The sequence below is a fragment of the Triturus cristatus genome, chromosome 2_2 (genome assembly GCF_964204655.1).
Source record: "Triturus cristatus chromosome 2_2, aTriCri1.1, whole genome shotgun sequence".
NCBI lineage: Eukaryota > Metazoa > Chordata > Amphibia > Caudata > Salamandridae > Triturus > Triturus cristatus.
The window spans coordinates 174,744,239-174,763,558 of record NC_140582.1 but is presented as its reverse complement, the minus strand read 5'-3'; the positions used below and the strand labels follow the sequence as shown (position 1 = coordinate 174,763,558).

Genomic DNA, 19,320 nt, shown 5'->3' with positions numbered 1-19,320 from the left:
TTATGATATATAAAATGAATATAATGTGAAGTAAATAAATCACACTCCTTATGTACTACTATATATTAATATATATTTATATAAACACGTGTATTTGTATAATATATGTGTGTATATATGGCTAAATAATAAAAAAAATATTAATTAATTTTTTTTTGTTTCTTGTACTATACAAAGCATGCATAATATACACATTTATATATATATATATACACACACACACACACAAAATACAAACACAAAAAAACAAAAATATATGCAATTCAAAAACAAAATACATTAATTGTTCAATATATAAAATAGTCAAATATTAAAACCACATTTTAACCTAAACAAAAGTAGGGAAGGTCTTGGATTCGTTAGATTTACTATTCCCACTTCAGTCCAAGCAACAGCAGGGAAAGTGTTTGACGCCAAATGGATTACATGTATGAACACAAGTCCAATTCATTTAGGGAAGAATTCTGAACACTTCATATAAAACATATTACAGTATACAGAAATACATATACATTTTTAAACAAAAATTATATATATAAAAAAAATTACAAAAGGAAAATAAAATTACATATAATATTAGCTTCCCTTCCTACCAAAAAATAACAAAATTATGAAATCATTACTTATCCAGTTTTAAGGTATACCGAGCCACCTACCTGGCAGCAGCTTCTTACGGGGCCAAGATCAGGGGCTACGCTGATGCGAAAATGCTAAAGCTATTAGAAAATACATTTATTGGAGTCTTTTTTAATTCACCAATAAGTACTCTTCTCCTACCACCGAGATTCGATCTGGTACTCAATAGCATCCATTTGGTAATTTCCCTAAGATCATTGTTGTATTAGGTGTGGCTCTGGTCAATTGTAGAGATGGCTCCCTGTAGGGAACTTATAGTGGAATTAATTTCATGTGATAAACAAGTCTGCACTACATGGCTGAAACATGTCAAGAAACTATGCGGAATGGCTAAATGTGGAGAACAATGGGATTTCCCTGCTAAATAAACAAAGGAATGATTGAGAAATTGAAAAGAAACCGCTGGAAGAGTGTGATGATGCAGCTCTGTAACTACCATGCATACGGGAGCTTAACAGGGCAGTTTTTGTTGTACAAATGTATTTTGGAGTTGGACAGAATTCACCCATTACAAGCTAAAAGATTATACGCGCAAGTTATAAGTAGTGTCCTACAGTTAAGATCACTTACATCTAAGGGGGACAAAACAGCGTGCCTCTAAAATTATTGTCCCTGTTGCCCACAACTCACAGAGAAAGAGGGACATTTTTTCTTCATCTGTCCGAAGTACACAGTGCCTCGTAACGCACAAGTTACTTACTTGTGTAACAATATATCTGTAAGATATCACCAGAAAGTCACGGAGAACAGAACGGCCAAAGAAGACGTCTCTCTGGACCAGACTGTCAAGGCAATAATGCTTAGTAAAGGTGTGCAACGAGGCCCACGTGGCTGCCTGACAGATGCCTTGCAGGGGGACACCACGTCCCAATGCAGTAGTAGCTGCTGTCGCCCTGGTAGAAGGGGTGCGCAACCCCACCGGAGGTTCTTTTTTAGCCAGACAATAACAGACTTGGATACACAAGACGACCCAGTGGGAGATGGTCCTCTTGTGTTCAGCCCGGCCTTTCTTGGCGCCTACGAAGCCAACAAAGAGCTGGTCATCCACCCGGAACTGTTGTGTGAGGTTCAAATGAAATGAAAGCGCACGTTTTGGGCCCAGACGGTGGAGCCTCTCTTCCACTCTGGAAGGGTGCGGTGGCGGAAAGAAAGTGGGCAAGGTGATAGTTTGCCCAATGTGGAAGGCAGTGACAACCTTTGGCAAGAAGGAAGGACGAGTACGAAGCACAACCTTGTCCAGATGAACCAACAGATAAGGAGGCTTACAGGAAAGAGCCTGGAGCTCACTCACGCGCCTAGTGGAGGTGATGGTAACCAGGAAAGCAGTCTTTAAAGTTAATAAACGAAGAGGACAGTTGTGAAGCGTCTCAAAAAGAGCGCACATCAAAAAGGTAAGTAACAGATTTAAGTCACTCTGCGGCATCACAAACGGAATAGGAGGGAAAAGGTGAGTAATGCCTTTGAGAAATCTATTAACAACAGGGGACTTGAAAAGAGAGGGCTGATCAGAAAGCCTGGGAAAGGCCGAGATTGCAGAAAGGTAGCCCTTGATAGTGCCCACAGCAGAGCCCTGCCGGTCCAAAGAAAGAAGGAACAAAAGGACCTCTCAAAGAGGGACAGAAAGGGGATCCACAGCCTTTGCTGTGCACCATGCCACAAATTTGTTCCACCTGCAGGCGTATACCGATTTAGTGGAGGGATGCCCGGATGCCAGACTGACATCACAGACTTCAGGAGGTAAGTCAAACGGAATCAACTGTCGCCGCTCAATCTTCACGCATGTAGGTGGAGGCTGCACAGGTTCGGGTGGAGAAACGTCCCCTGCTACTGCGACAGAAGATCCTCCCGAAAGGGCAGTCGGATCGGGGATCCATGCTCATACTGAGTAGCTCGGGATACCAAACTCTTCGACCAGAGTCCGGGGTCACAAGAATGACTTAGGCCCGGTCGCGCCAGATGATCTTCAGCACCCTGGGTAGAAGTGGTACAGGCGGAAAAGCGTACAGCAGACCGCAACTCCACTCACGACGAAAAGCGTTGCAGAGCGAGTGCCGCCTTGGAAATTCCAATGCGCAGAAGTGATGACATTGCGCGTTCTCTTCGGTTGCGAATAGATCTAACCAAGGCACTCCCCCACTGTCGAAAGAGACCTTACGCCACTTCCGAGTGAAGATGCCATTCGTGATCGATCATGCACCTGTGGCTGAGTTCACACGCCGTGGCGTTCCAAGAACCTGACAGGTGTTGAACCGTCAAGGAAATGCCTTGACGTTCCAGCCATGTCTAGAGGCGCAGAGCCTCTTGACACAGGGTCCATGACTCCACCCCGCCCTGTTTGTTGCAGTACCACATTGCAGTGGTGTTGTCTGAACACCTGCACCACGTTCCCCTTGACAGAGGGAAGAAATGCCTTCAGTGCAAGAAGGATCGCCTGAAGCTCCAGAAGGTTGATATGGAGCTGGTACTCCACCGGAGACCAGAGGCCTCTGATCTCCGCCTCTCCCATGTGGCCGCCCCATCCCAGGAGGGACGCATCCGTCACCACTGTGTGCTCCGGTTGGAGAAGGGAGAGGGATCTGCCGCTGACCCAATGCTGATTCATGAGCCACCACTGCAATTGTCGTGCAGTGCCCTCCGGGATCTGGATGTAGTCGGACAAGTTCCCCTGATGCTGCACCCACTAGAACTTCAGGTCCCGCATATGCAATCTGGCATGGTTGGTGAGCAGGATGCAGGAGGCCATGAGGCCCAGCAGCCTCAAGGTCGTCCTGACCGAAACCCGGGACAAGGGCTGAAAGATCAGAGTCATAGCCCGAATGTCCCGGACTCGTTGTTCAGGAGAATAGACCCGAAACTGCGCCGTGTCCAGAACTGCTCCGATGAAGAGGAGCTTCTGAGAGGGAATCGGGTGCGACTTCGGCACGATGATGGATAACCCCAGCAAATGCAGGAGGTCGGCCGTAGTCTGGAGGTGGGAAACGACTGTTTGGGGCGAGCCCGCCTTCAACAACCAGTCGTCGAGATAGGGGAAGAATGATACCCCTCTTCTGCGCAGATGAGCTGCGACCATTGCCATCACTTTGGTGAACACCCGAGGGGCGCTTGTAAGGGCAAAGGGAAGCACGGTAAACTGAAAATGCTCCTGCCCTACCATGAATCGCAGGTAATGCCGGTGGGCCGGCAGGACGGGCATATGAAAATAAGCGTCCTGCAGATCTAACTCTACCAACCAGTCTTGCGGGTCGAGGGCAGACAAGACCTGAGCAAGGGGAGCATCTTGAACGTCTCCTTCCGGAGGAAACGATTGACATTCCAAAGGTCCAAGATAGGACGCAGGCCTTTGTCCTTCTTTGGAACCAAGAAGTAGTGGGAGTAACAACCACGACCTACTTCTGGCATCGGAATGCGCTCTATGGCCCCCTTGGCCAAGAGGACCGTAACTTCCTGCTGGAGAAGTGCCAAGTGATCCCCCGACATGCGGTGGTACTGAGGTTTCATGGCTGGAGGGGTGGTCTCGAAGGGGAGGGAGTAGCCCCTTCGGACATGCTGCAGAACCCACCTGTCTGATGTGATGGTGTGTCAGTGGTAGAGGTGATGGCGAATCTTGCCACCCACTGGCATCAGGTGAGCCTAAAACACCGGTCTAGGAAGGTTTGGAGGCAGGAGCAGCAGGGGGGGTGGTGGACTGACCAGCACGCTGGCCCGGTGACCCGTCTCTACGGGTCCCACGTCCGCGCTGAGGCTTTGAAACGAAGAGCTTGGGCGTCCCTTCCTCGGCCACGAAAGGAGCGAAAAGCAGAAGGAGTGCGTGTAACCGCCGAAAGGCCTAAGGACTTGGCCGAAGCCTGCGGGTCCTTAAAACATTCCAACGCGCAATCTGCTTTATCGACGAACAGGCGAGTACTATTAAAGGGCATGTCCATCAACGTGTTCTGGACATCCCCAGAAAAGCCAGTCGTCCTCAGTCAGACGTGACGGCGTAGAGCCACTATCGTTGAAATCGCCCTACCCAGTGAGTCAGCAGTGTCACAACCACAACGGATAGTGAACTTGGCTGTGTCTCTCCCCTCAGCAATAGCTTGGGAGAGTATCGTCCGAGCCTCCACCGGACACTGAGGCAGCACTTGCGCAACCGTATCCCACACAGAATGGGGAAAAAAGTCCCAAAAGACATGCTGTGTTCAGGCCTGAACTGGCGGAAGAAAAAAAATTCTTACCAAACTGCTCCAGTTTCTTGGATTCCCTGTCCGGATGTGCAGAAGGGAACGCGCTCGGGGAGGCAGAGGCTTGGACAACCAAGCTCTCTGGGGTGGGGTGTTGGGAGAGGAAAACGGGGTCGCCCGGGGCTGGGCGATGGCGTCAAGCCACGTTCTTGTCCACAGGAGCCTCTGTGTTGGGCCTGGACCAAATGCCCAAAAGAACATCTGATAGTGCATCGTTAAAGTGCAGCAGCGGCTCCGTAGAAGCAGAAGTTGGTCGAAGCACCTCTGTCAGGAGGTTAGTCCTGACTGCCACAGTAGGGAGCTTGAGGTGGAGAGCCTCGGCTGCCCTAGGCAACACCATAGAATATGAACCACCCTCCTCCGTAGCCACGGTAGACGGAGACATTGCGCCAGGTTCCGGAGCATAATCCTGGTCACCTGCATCCCCTGGATCCTCATCTCAGTCCAGGTCTAACTCGCATTGAGCTGCGAGAGGGTCCTCAGACCAATCCCAGCCCTCCCCGTCCTCCAAAGCCTGCTGAACAGGTGGAACATATGGACGTCGTGGGTATAGGGATAGATGTTCCCAAACAGCATCGGAATCGGTAGACACCCTTCCGGCACTGGCTCCACGCCAAAGAGGAAACCAGGGACGGCGGTGCCGCCGTCGATGCCAGGGGAGGTCGTACATGGCCAACCGCATGGATGGGGATCCAGGCCTGGATCCACGGGGGTCCCTCGGCGTCGAGGCCGTCGTCGTCGGGGACGGAGCCAGCGAAGAATGAGGACCACCAGCCGGGTTCGGGGCAGTAGGCGCACTGGCGGGGCCGGACGGTCCGAAGACACGCGCCATGGCTGACAGGAACTCCTGCAGCTGGGCCGGAGTCACCAATGGACCCAGAAAGGGCAAGTAGGCCATTGGCAATTGTGTAGGCTCCGCCAGAGCGGCGGCGCCACCTGCACCCTTAGTTGCGTTGCGTCGCGCCACCGGCTAGGGGAAGAGCGGCAACGCTTCTTGGCCTTCTTGTGCTTCGCCTTACCTGACTCCAAGTGCGAAGACTTCGAATGATGGTGATGGCTCCGCGGCCGGTCCCTCGACCTCCCACGCGAACGGGACCTTGAACAGCGTGGAGCTGACTCCCGGGCCTCCAGCCACTTTCGGGACTGCTCCCGCAAAGTTTTTAGAGCCATGGCCCAGCAGTGGGGGCCCGACCCGGAGTCTCCAGATCTGCGCTTGCTGGCGCGGAAAAATAAACGTCAGCGCGCTTGGGCGCGTCTAAGTAGCTCCAGCGATGTCATCTCAGCGACTACGACACCAGCGACGTACACTGAGCAGTACGACACCGCCTACTGACACGCAGGGGTTCTGTAGACGAAAAACTTTCACGATCTAGTCTGACGCCTGGGGATATTCTAAGGTAAGAAATCTATCACTAATGTGTCTCTTTCAGATAAATGGATTATTCCATTGTGCAAGAACATGGGTGTGAGGCATCACGGAAGCTTTAAGGAGTTTAAACTGTAACACGAAACAACAACTTGTGTTCGCTGCTTCCCAATATTTGCTACGGGCATGGAATATTAGAACGAAGGCGATGCTCCTGACTGTCCCCCAAACACATTGATAAGAGCATGGCATAATTTGGTTGTTTTATTTTATCGGCCTGTAATCAAGGGCAGTCATGAAGAAGCACCTGTAGCAATATAAATAATTGAGAGTTTTGTGAGCTGAAAGAGAGTGAGCGAGACTGCATTGCTACAATCTGCCCCAGAACATAGTTTTGAATGTAAAATGATTTTGTAGAGTTAAAAATGAGATTTTGGCACAATGTGCTTTACGAGCAATTTTTGGAAATGCACATTTTCATGCGTTTGATTTTTGATTTTTTAAGTCAATTGCCCATGGATACATTTTATTTGAAGATGTATATTTTATTTTTTTGCTTAAATGCATTGGTTGTTATACTTTTATGGCTATTTCAGCCAAAATAAACTACTCTAATGATGATGATCAACTTGAAAAAAATCAGTATTAAACCATTTACATAATTTAGCATTAATTAATTATTAAAAAATAAATTACCCATTTTTAAATATAACTTCTTTCACTTTGCAACCCTATACCACTACAAATTCATCAACCATTACTTAAATATAATTACTAATTAAACTACAAAATAAAACATAATTTCAGTTTTAAATTCAGTATATACATTTTTTATTCAGTTAAACAATTACTAATAAAAAACAAATTAGCATTAAATTAAAAATATTTTTAGTTTAAATAGCATTGCACCCCATCCCTCTACAAACTCAAAAACCCGCTACAAAAGTATAAATTGCTAATATTTCAGAACAATACTAAATCACTACAAACTATAGTATATAAAATGAATAACAATTATACCAACAATACTAACACCTAAAATAATATAGTAACTAAAACACATTAAAATAGTCTATAAAACATTTTTTTACAACTATTTTACTGAAACATTAAAAACATTTCTAAAAATGATATTTAGCAAAAAACTATATTCTTGATAATATTCTATACCAAAATATTTTTCAATCACAATCTTTGTTTCGATATTTATGCTTTATATTTTACTCAATATTTTGTCCAAACTTAGACAAGTGGCTACATCACCAAACCATATATTCCTTGTAACTAATTTAGCAATACTCAATCTAAAGAGACACCTAGCATGATTTCACTCTGCAACAACATTCATAAACTGCTACAATATTTTGATGGAAGGATCGTTTGGTCTATTAAATAAATGCTAAGGGCGAGATGGTCTTGTCTTCAGCACCACTGGAGCTGGCTGCGCTAAGGACAAGACAATCTCGTCCTTAGCACTACAGTTGCAATAATGATGTGTTTGTAGTTAAACAAACCTTCCATTTCATGCACTTATTCCATAGAACAAATGTCCTGCCTTTCTTGAATGTAAACAGTGGAATAACACAAAGCAAAGTAAAAAAACATATAAAAAGTATAATAAAAGAAGTGTAGTGGGTAAAGAAGGGAGAGAGCATCGCGCACATGCCAGAATCTTCCATCCATGACATCAGATAAGGCAAAATGACATCAAAAATATTTTGAAAACCTAGATAGACATACCCTTGACGTTCTGAGAGATTAACTTAGTTTGCACATAATACTGACCAGAACTCTGCAGAACCACTAAGACCTTTCCTGGCACTCCGCTCTCGTGCTGTTAAATGGCCACATTACAACCAGTCAGTCTAGTTATCAGTGAGCACATGGAAATGTTATGAGTAATAGACATCTAATACTCAAAGCCTAAAGAAAGAGATGCTGCTATTACGTTTAAGGGGAAAAGAAAACCTAAACGCTGCATACAGAGCCTGTGATTGACAATATCACGACAGATGGTCCAATTCATAGCTTTCACAAACACTCTCAAAATCTGTGCTGCACACAAATCAACACTATGGAATTCTTTCTGTGTTATAAGAATCCCACTGAAAGGTAAACAGATGTACGTGGATAACGGATTTCCTTGTGCTGTTCTGCAGATAAAGGCTAGGATTACTTCAAGTTAAGTGTCAAGTTTTTGATTCCATTTACATTAATGGCGCCCAAAGATAAAAATTGACTGTTGACAAAGTATGAGTGCATAAAGGAATCTATATTAGTCTCATCTATCAACAAGTATAGATACTGCTTCCTCAGCAATTTAGAGTAGCTAAATATACGGATGATCTTAGAAAAGCAGGTAACACGAATCCCTGTAGAACTGCTAATCTGTTGTCATCTTTCCATTCTTTATGAGACAAAAGAACAAGCACTAAATCTATCAAAAAAAAGTCAAGGGATTATACCCAAGTACAGTTATTGTAAGGTAAAAATAGGGAAAGGGTTAGCCAGCAGTTACACGCTTGCCCCACACGTGGATTTCAAAGAATACTTTGACATAAGTGATGTTTGAATGGGACAAATGAAGCGAGGGTTTGAGACCTACGCATAAATGTACATGTTTTAAGCACATGTACCCATCTAGATCTTTGAGTTTAATTCTGAGAAGTGCAAAACAAGTTTAACTTCTAACATGTCTCAAGCATGAATACTCTTTATAGATTTGAGAATAGTGCATGGCTGAACTAGCTAGATGTTGAACTATGCGCCACATCAATTCTATTTTCTACGTATTCATGACTCGTTCCTTTTAGTTACACATGAAAGCACGTTTATTTATTCATCACTATGAGGAACTAAGTTTGTCTAATTTTTAACCTTGATTTTCTTTTCTTATTCAGATACCATTTCTTGCTAATCCTAGCTTTACAAACATGATTGCGTGAATCGTAACTTTCATTCAAATGTGACCCCTATGCATTTCTGGCCATGCGATAGTGCCATTTTAATAATTTAAGTGGAAGACAAGACATATTTTGAAGAACCCTGTTTGGAAACATTTTGAATCTGTTACACATTCTCAGGCAATTCAAGAAGTTGTGGTGCCCAAAAATACTAACACACTTGTAAAACTTTTAGTAACTGAAGCTACACAAAAACAGCCAAACGACCAGGCTGCCCATTGCCCGCCAGCCAAATTGTACTAAAGAAAGCTTGAACACATACAGAAAAAACATTATTTTTGTGCTTGGATCTAGATATTGGTTGTCTTACAAACAATATTTTGTGTGGAATTTGTCATCTAACCAGCTCGTTCCTCAGATTGAAGCAAAAATGAGTGATTTCGGGGGCATTTAGTACATACCAGTAATATAAGACCTGTGACATGTTGCTTGCATCGTAGGTTTGATTGCCTGATATTCATAATCATAAATGAATGCCCCATACCCCTATACTAGTGGGAATCAAACATTGCTCAGAGTATGTCCAGCATTCCAATGAATGAAGTCTGATCATTTTCTCATTAATTCTCTGCCCCTGCTTTGTCCCTCCTTTTGTCTAGGAGTGTACTTTTCAGGCTAGACAATGATCTTCAACTCTGCTTGATAAGATAAATGGTAGGGAAACAGGAGAAAGGAGAAATAGAGTTGCGTAGCAAAAGACAGTAGACAAACAAGAGAGGTGGAGCTAGAGATGAGGTAATTAGGTTGGTGTGGTAGGGAGGAGACCTAAGCAAAGAGCATAGGGCGAGGAAGCCAGAAACATCGATCCAGAAAGAGGCAGAGTACAAATACGGTTTTAGAGTGAGGTTGGGAGAACGAGACATTTAGAGAGGAAGGCGCACATTGAGACGTAAGGCGTAAAGAGAGGTGAGCCACAGCTAAGTAGAGGCAGAGACGGGTAGAAGTAGAGAGGTAGGAATCTGAGGTAGTATCACAATTAGACATGCATGGTAGAGCAAACACAGTAAGGTAGAAAAGGGCAACATTAGCAGAGGGAGAGAAAGACATGTCAGATAAAAAAAAGTAGTGAGGGGGAGAGGAAAATCGAGATTGGGGTGGAGGATACAAAATGGGAAGAGATATAGCAGGAAATGTGTTGACTAAGAGACGAGACGTGTAATGCAGAAAAACAGGTGTAATTGATACAGAGGTAGGCAGAGAGAGGGTACACAAAGTGATGAGAGGAGATAATGATATAGATAATGATAAAGGTTACAGGGAGAGAGTAAATTGGAGATCGAAGAGGTAGACAGAAGTGAGTAATAGAGAGATAAAGAGCTAGAAAGGTGATGCAATGTGAGACGAGGTTGAAAGTTAGGTAAGCCAGGTAGATGCGGTACAGGGAAGGTGAGGTAGAAGGCGAGAACTGAGATAGAGAGAGTTATTGAGGTAGAGATGACGAGGTGGAGACAGAGTAATAGTGAGAGAGAGGTGAGGTCATAAAAGTGCGATAGAGAGAAGTGGAGTAGAGGGATAAGGTAGTCCTAGGTGAGGTAGATAGAGCGCATTTTGAGCAAAGGGGTAAGTACATAAAGATGTAGAGAGATAAAAATGATAAGATGTGAGTTAGTAGAGGTGGGATGGTGTAAGAATACTGAAATGAGATGGAATGATCTTGAAATGTAAATGCAATCAACAGCCGGGGAGTGCAAGGGTTAAGGTCGGAAGGCCCAGCTGTCAAATGAAAAAATAATGTATTTTATATGTGCAAATAACTCCTGGTTATTCTAATGCCTTTACCAAGGGACCAGTTAGAAGGTTGGGGCACAGGGCTATTACCCGCTATATCCATGCCTTTAAATGGCTCTACCGTAGGCTCTTCATCGAGGGATGTTAAAGCTCTTTCCGCTCCAGTTTGACATTTAGCTGATCCAGCCAGATGCACTTTCCTCATGTTTGGAGGGTTTCCATGACCTAAGTGTTGAGTGGAATTTTATCTAGGTCGTTGTTTATATGTCATTATTAGAATGTAGAATCTTGAGGTTGCAAGGGTAGCATTTCAGAATGTGTATCAACTCTAACGGTGTGGAGCTGACTGGTGCTGGAGGTGCTCTGTTCCCCTCACCGGGGGTTTTTATGTGTGTATCTTGAATAAACATTTCTTCTCCTGCTATCGACCAAGGACTAGTTTTTTACATTGGCGACGACTGGGTCCCATTCTACCCACTGTGAAGGAAGAACCGGAATCCACTCTGCACATCTCTACTGTGGTTGAATTTTTTTTATTACCCGTTGATACTCTACTACATGGAATATACATGATCTACAATCTTCTAGAAGTTTTACATGTCACGACAGCGCCGCTGCACTTCCTTGAATCGACATCTTCTTTTAAGATACTGTTTCTTACTTTGAGAGTGACGGTTCGCAGTTGGATCGGCTTTTGAGACTCGTGCTGCTGTTCTGTGGACACATGCAACCTTTCCTGCTTGACTCACGCCGCTGCCTTGTACGACCCACGCTGTTTTCAGCTCGCGCTTGCCGTCATACCTACAAAGCCTAATTTCTGGATGGTGGAACATGGTGCAACCTTTGAGAAGGTCAAAGCATTTATTTCACAAGCTCCGGCTCTAAAAACATTTGATCCCATGGGTAGGTCTTTTGTGACTTTTGATGCTAGTTTCATTGGGTTGGGTGCTGTTTTCAGCCAAGTTGTGGATGGTAAAGAAAGAATAGTCTCTTTTATATCTAGAGCATTGAGGGGTGCTGAGTTACATTACAGCACCAATGAAAGAAAAGCACTTGCACGTGTTTGGGCTGTGGAGAAGTTTAAGTGTTTTTTGTGGTGGAAGCCTTTTATGTCGGTCACGGATCACAAGCCATTAGTGTACATGATGGATGGGGTGCGCTCCAGCAAGACTTCTTCAAGACTTATTCGGCTCATTGCCAGACTACAAGAGTTCAACCTTGTGATACAGCATATCTCCAGAGGGAGGAATGTTACAGCTGATTGTTTATCTAGGCTGCCATCCAAATGCATGAGTGAGGAAAATATTATTGACCAGCATGAGTGTGTAGTTGCTGTAATGGATGTCTTGCACAATGGCAAGATTTCGGAAATGGAATGGATCAAGTCTTGTGGAGATGCATTGCTGAATAAAGTCAAGCAGTATCTTGTCCAAGGGTGGCCACCTTCTAGAAATCTGGATGCAGGGTTACAAAGTTATGCTCAAGTGTCTAGTTAACTTAGTATCGAGAATGGCAGTTTAGTTAGGCATAATTCGTTTGTTTCTGCAGTGGGTCTTAGGTCCAAACTCATTGAGTTGGCTTATTATGGCCATCCTGGTATATCTGACACTAAGAGATCACTCAAGCAGTATTATTGGTGGTCTGGTTTGGATGATTGTGTAGAAAGATTGGCAGATGCTAGTTCAGTGTGTGTGCAGTCGGACAAACATTGGAAGGTTTTGTGCAAACCTCTCGGTTTACAGGATGGTCCTCAAAGGCCTTGGGAGAAAGTATCCATCGACTTTTCAGGACTTTATGAGATTTTGGGCAGACAGCACAGATTTTTGATTGTACTGATCGATAATTTTTCCAAGTGGATCTATCATACTTTCATTGAGAATCCGAACACTGATGAAGTTATTACATTTTTAGAAGGTGTTTTACAAATGGATGGTTTTCCCAAATTGCTTATGTCTGACAGCGAAGTTCAGTTTATTTCTTCCAAGATGGTACAATTTCTTATAAAATTTGGTAACCAAGCTGAGAGAGCTCCTTTATATTGTCCCAAAGCAAACGGTCTAGTAGAAAGGACCAACACATTTATTAAGGATGGCATACAAGCTGCTCTTGGAAGCAACAAGAATGTTTTTAATTTTCCTTAAAGTGAAGCTGTTGTCTTATCACACCACACCCCAGTCACTGGAGAATCTCCCTATTTGATGAGAGGGAGAAAGATTTGTACCTTTTTATCGCCAGTGTTTACCAATAAAATTCTCAAACTTTTTGTGAAGTCAAGAAGAATTTAGATGAAGCCACATTGAAAAACTAAGAATATCATGATGTGCTGCACAGGATCAAGTCCAAGATAATTTGTGCTGGTGACTGGGTTTGTATCATTAAGCCTGGTGTTCAATGTAAAGGTACTTCTACGTTTTTCGTAACTGTATAGGTTGTTAAAGTATCTGGCAGAGCTCTTCTTTTACATAAAAGATTGGTGTAACAAAAGCTCCGTTGTGTTAAAACCTGGTTAGGAAAGTACGTTTAGTAAATTAAAATCTGATGATTAATTCTTATATCTGAATGCTGTAAATCACAAACGTGAACTTCTTGTTCCTTGCATGTCTAATTCTGCTGTTGATTCTCAGCAGATCATTGTGGCCTCTGATTCGAATATAAGATTGACTCCTGAGTTGTCTGATTCTTGTGCTAATATCCATGAGACTGCTGTCTCTCCTGTTTCCAATGCCCCTGCCATTCCTCTTTGCTGTAAGGGATCTGTGCAGGATGGAGTTGATGCTTGGTTTTAATCTAAAAGGGTTGTTAAATTGCCCAAGAAATTGGAAGACTTCATTCTAAAGTAATTTATTGTTGTTTTTTATTTTTTTCTCTTATTTTTGTGCTCCTTTGTTGTTTTATTTGTTCTCCCCCACCCCCCCCCCAAAAAAAAATACATGTTGAGTGGAATGTTACCTATGTCATTGTTTAGATTTCAATATTAGAATGTAGAATCTTGTTGTTGCCAGGGTAGCATTTTAGAATGTGTATCGACTAACGGCGTGGAGCTGACTGGGGCTGGAGGTGCTCTTTTCTCCTCACTGGTCGGTTCTGTGTGTTTATCTTGAATAAACATTTCTTCTCCTGCTTTCGACCAAGGACTCGTTTTTTACACTAAGGTACCAAACAGGGGGGATGTAGCAACTTAAACAAAAAAATAAGTTACATAATAATTGGTGGAGCAAACAGAGACTAAACAGCAGAATAGACACTTTTTTCAGATTCAACTGCTTGGACACGGACACACACACACACGGACACACACACACACGGACACACACACGGACCCCCCCCCCCCCACCCCTTTTCTGCAATAAGCTTCAGAGGGAAGGCCGGGTGCCCTTCAACGGCACTGCGTTCACAGTAGTTCATCTGTGCAATAGTTTCATTTCCCAAAAGTGGCAAAACTACAGCAGCTATCGGACGTCTAGAAAGCAGGCACAGTTCTGTTCTCCATTTTACATATATTCTTATATCTACCACCTATGCCTTTATATCTTAAGGTTGTCTCAGATTGGCAGAGGAACTGATCCATCCAAGATCCACTGAGCTGCCTCTGACAAACATGCATTGAAAAAGAGTTGTAGGATTCACCAACAATAAGTTGGCCGTTTGTAAGCTTGAAAATAGCCTTCTGGGCATGACCACTTTCTTAAAATGACAAAGGAAGGACTCATGATTTCATTAGAAACAAATATATATATTTCTTGGAAATAGTTTGTGAATCAGACACAATTTTGTTTGCGTAAATATTAAAAATCTGTAAATATAAAGAAACGCTTTATAACAATTACCTCACTCTTTACTCTTCTGAGTATAAACGGCTTCATTATCTGTTTTGCATGTGTAATTCGCCCCTTTTCAAATTCTGTTTGTTCATCAGAAGACTTCTAAAAAAAAAAAAAAAAAAAAAAAAAAGGAAATTTAATAAGCACGTCTGCAAACAAGCATACATCAAATTTATAAAACGAATACTGTGCCTCAAATGGCTGAGCAGCATCTGATGAGGCTTAGAGTGCTTTTAAGCCAAAGATGTTTTATGTATCCCTTTGTTGGCTAGTATAATAACAGGTCACGCAAGTCAAAAAGACAACTTAGATGAGTTTAAGGTGTTAGAAAAACAGAAGTGTCAAAACTCTGACAAGCGGCTCTAGTTGGCAACACAGCCTTGTTGGCTTGGATGCTAACCTTTTGTAAACAGGTTTCAGAGCCAGGTTCATACATGCACAGTAAATGTGTCTTCTTGGGAACAGATGTTTTCTCAAACAAAAAAGTTAATCCCAGGATTCAGTAACTTTTGTAGTACCTTTAGTTCTAAGAAGCCAATTCAGAAGATTGGAGTGACCATATGGGTAGTAACAGAAACCAGAACACAAGACGCATGTAGTGAGGGCAAAGAACCATTGCGCTGCCTTCCCTAGAGCCAACTATGCCTCTTTCTGTGCATCCACTGCGCAGTCCTCTTTCAAGTTGTCAATGTGCAAGGACCAGTATGATATTACCAATGACCAGAGGAGAGGCTGCAATGAGTTTGCTGTACTGAAAGCTGGCAATAAAGGAATGAGGATCTCATGTACAAAGACCTGTTTGCAAACCAGGAAAGTTCAAATTTCATACCAATGCAATACCAGTCTGTATGTAATCTGCAATAGGAACTGTGTACTAATAGGTCACATCATAAACTGTACATTCTCAGGGTTTCACAAAACGATCTGCCATATGACAATTAAACAGGTTGCAATTTCCAAAACCCCAAGAACGTAAGACAACAATCCCTGTGTTGGCTTTCCCAAATGGAAAACTTGTGTCTATAAAAATAGTAGTGATCCTCAACGGGACAGGTGCTGCTTGTAAACAAAATGTTTCCTATTTGCAACACTTCAGGGAGAATTTGCAAGCAGGTGGGGGACTGCTTACCCAGAGTCTGTCGGACATGGTTCTTACAGCACAAGTTACTTACCTTTGTACATTAGTAGTGATAGATTCCTTACCTTAGAATTACCCATAGGCGTCAGACTGGATACGGAAAGTTTTCGTCAGCAGTACCCCTGCGCGTCGGTAGGCGGCGTCGTGCGGTTCCGCATGCGTCGTTGGCACCAAGATGTCGTCGCTGGAACTACTTAGACGCACCCACGTGCGCTGACGTCAGTTCTGTACACGACTTTCCGCGACCACTGGTGCCATGAAACTAGGGCCCTGAAAGGGATGACCTTAACCCTAGAAATCAGTTCGAAGAACGGGGAGGATGGGTGGGGCGGTAAGGAATCTATCCCTACTAATGTTTCTTACAGATATATTGTTACTGAAGGTATCGTGTGCATCTGAAAGAAACACGTAGTGATAGATTCCTTACCTTAGAATACATACCCCAGCAATACCAACCTCGGTGGTGGGTCTGCGAAACAAGATCACCCCAGAAAGTCCTGGAGAACCGAACGGTCAAAGAAGCCGTCTCTCCGGACTTGGCTGTCCAGGCAGTAGTGCTTGGTAAACGTGTGCAGCGAGGCCCACGTAGCTGCCTGACAGATGTCATGCAAGGGAACTCCACGTCCCAAAGCAGTAGTGGCGGCCGTCGTCCTGGTTGAATGAGCGCGCAGCCCCACCGGAGTTCCTTATTAGCCAAAGAATAAGAAACCTTTATGCACAGAATGACCCACCGAGAGATGGTCCATTTGTGCAGGGCCCGACCTTTCTTGGCGCCCACGTAGCCAACAAAGAGCTGGTCATCTACCCGGAACTGTTGTGTGCGGTTTAGGTAGAATGAGAGCAAACGTTTTGGGTCCAGACGGTGGAGCCTCTCTTCCTCTTGTGAGGGATGCGGAGGTGGAAAGAAGGTGGGCAAAGTGATGGTATGCCCGATGTGAAAAGCAGTGACAACCTTCGGCAGAAAAGATGGACGAGTCCTTAGAACCACTTTGTCCTGATGGAGAGAGAGAAAAAGAAGTTTAGAAGAAAGAGCCTGGAGCTCACTCACTCTTCTGGCAGAGGTGATGGCCACCAGGAAAGCTGTCTTCAAAGTGAGAAGACAAAGAGGACAGTTGTGAAGTGGCTCAAAGGGAGCACACATCAAATATGTCAGAACCAGGTTCAAGTCCCACTGAGGCATTATGAAAGGAACAGGAGGGAAAAGATGAGTAATGCCTTTTAAGAATCTATTTACAACAGGGGACATGAAAAGGGAAGGCTGATCTGGAAGCCGTAAAAAGGCTGAAATGGCCGAGAGATAGCCCTTGATAGTGCCCAGAGCAGAGCCCTGCTGGGCCAAAGAAAGAAGGAATTGAAGGACCTCTGAAAGAGGGTCAGAAAGGGGATACACAGCCTTTGCTGTGCACCATGCCACAAACTTGTACCACCTGCAGGCGTATACCGTCTTAGTGGAGAGACACCTGGCTGCCAAGATTACATAACAAACTTCGGGAGGCAGATCAAAATACCGTCAACTGCCGCCGCTCAATCTCCATGCAAGGAGGTGGAGGCTGGACAGGTTTAGGTGGAAGACTGTCCCCTGTTGCTGCGACAGAAGATCCCCCCAAAGTGGCAGTCGGATCGGGCATCGATAGCCATGCGGAGTAGCTCGGGATACCATACTATGACTTGTGCTCGGTCGCGCTTGATTTTCAGCACTCTGGGCAGAAGTGGTAAAGGCAGAAAGGCGTATAGTAGACTGCAACTCCACTCGCGACGAAAACCGTTACCTAGTGAGTACCGCCTTGGAAAATCCAACATGCAGAACTGATGACATTGCGCATTCTCTTTGGTGGTGAATAGATTTAACCAAGGCTCTCCCCACTGCTGAAAGAGACCTTGCGCCACGTCCAAGTTCTGACGCCATTTGTGATCCATCATGCACCTGCGGCTGAGTTCGTCCGCCCTAGCGTTCAGAGAACCTGTCAGGTGTTGAACCACCAGGAAAACGCCCTGATGTTCCAGCCATGTCCAGAGACGCAGAGCCTCCTGGCATAGGGTCCACGACCCCACCCGCCCTGTTTGTTGCAGTACCACATGGCGGTGGTGTTGTCCCTGAACACCTGAACTACTCTCCCCTTGACAGAGGGAAGGAATCCTTTCAGTGCAAGTCGGATCACCCGAAGCTCCAGAAGGTTGATATGGAGCCGGGACTCCGCCGGAGACCAGAGCCCTCTGATCTCCGCCTTTCCCATGTGGCCGCCCCATCCCAGAAGGGACACGTCCATCACCACTGTGTGTTACGGTTGGGGAAGGGAGAGGGATCTGCCATTGACCCAATTGCGATTCGTGAGCCACCACTGCAATTGTTGTGCAGTGCCCTCCGAGATCTGGACGTGATCGGACAGGTTGCTTTGATGCTGTGCCCACTGGAACTTCAGATCCCACTGCAGAGCCCGCAAATGCCATCTGGCATGATCCACCAACAGGATGCAGGAGGCAATCAGGCCCAGTTAGACGGAGGGTCATCCTAACCGAAACCCAGGATATAGGCTGAAAGATCGGAATCATAGCCTGAAAAACCCAGACTCGCTGCTCAGGAGGATAAACCCGAAACTGCGACAAATCCAGAACCGCTCTGATGAAGAGGAACTTCTGAGAGGGACTCAGGTGCGACTTTGGCACGTTGATGGATAACCCCAGCAAATGCAGGAGGTCGGCTGTAGTCTGGAGGTGGGAGAGGACTGCCTAGGGCGGGCCCGCCTTCAACAACCAGTCGTCGAGATAGGGGAAGACTGGGACCCCTGATCTGCGCAGATGAGCTGCGACCACCGCCATTACTTCCGTGAACACCCGAGGGGCGCCGGTAAGGCCAAAGGGGAGCACGGTGAACTTAAAGTGCTCGTGGCCTACCGTGAACCGCAGGTAACGCCGGTGGGCCGGCAGGACGGGAATATGAAAGCATCCTGCAAGTCCAACGTTACCACCCAATCTTGCGGATCTAGGGCAGACAAGACCTGAGCAAGTGTGAGCATCTTGGACTTCTCCTTCCAGAGGAAGCAATTGACGTTCCGAAGGTCTAAAATAGGATGCAGACCTTTGTCCTTCTTGGGGACCAGAAAGTAGTAGGAGTAACAACCACAACCTACTTCTGGCCCAGGAACGCGCACGATGGCCCCCTTGGCCAAGAGGGCCGTGACTTCCTGCTGAAGAAGCGCAAGATGGTCCCCGGACATGTGGTGGTATTGAGGTGGCATGGCTGGAGGGGGGAGTCTCGAAGGGGAAGGAGTAGCCCCTTCGGACAATTTGCAGCATCCACTTGTCCGATGTGATGTTGCGCCAGTGGGGGAGATGATGGCGAATTCTGCCGCCCACTGGCGCTTGATGGGCCTGAAACATCGGACTAGGAAGGATTTGCAGTGGATGCTGCGGGGGTGGATGTGGACTGACCCACCCGCTGGCCTCC

General features: G+C 45.2%; 1 protein-coding gene across 3 annotated transcripts in view; it reads right to left on the bottom strand.

The window, feature by feature from the left end:
- Nucleotides 1–19,320, bottom strand: part of SMARCAD1 (SNF2 related chromatin remodeling ATPase with DExD box 1) — a 683,175-nt gene that overhangs the window by 174,588 nt on the left and 489,267 nt on the right. For all 3 annotated transcript variants that reach the window (XM_085641145.1, XM_085641146.1, XM_085641147.1), the window contains one exon: nt 14,744–14,839. In XM_085641145.1, coding sequence (XP_085497271.1) covers nt 14,744–14,839 — 96 coding nt within the window. The remainder of the gene's footprint in view (nt 1–14,743; nt 14,840–19,320) is intronic.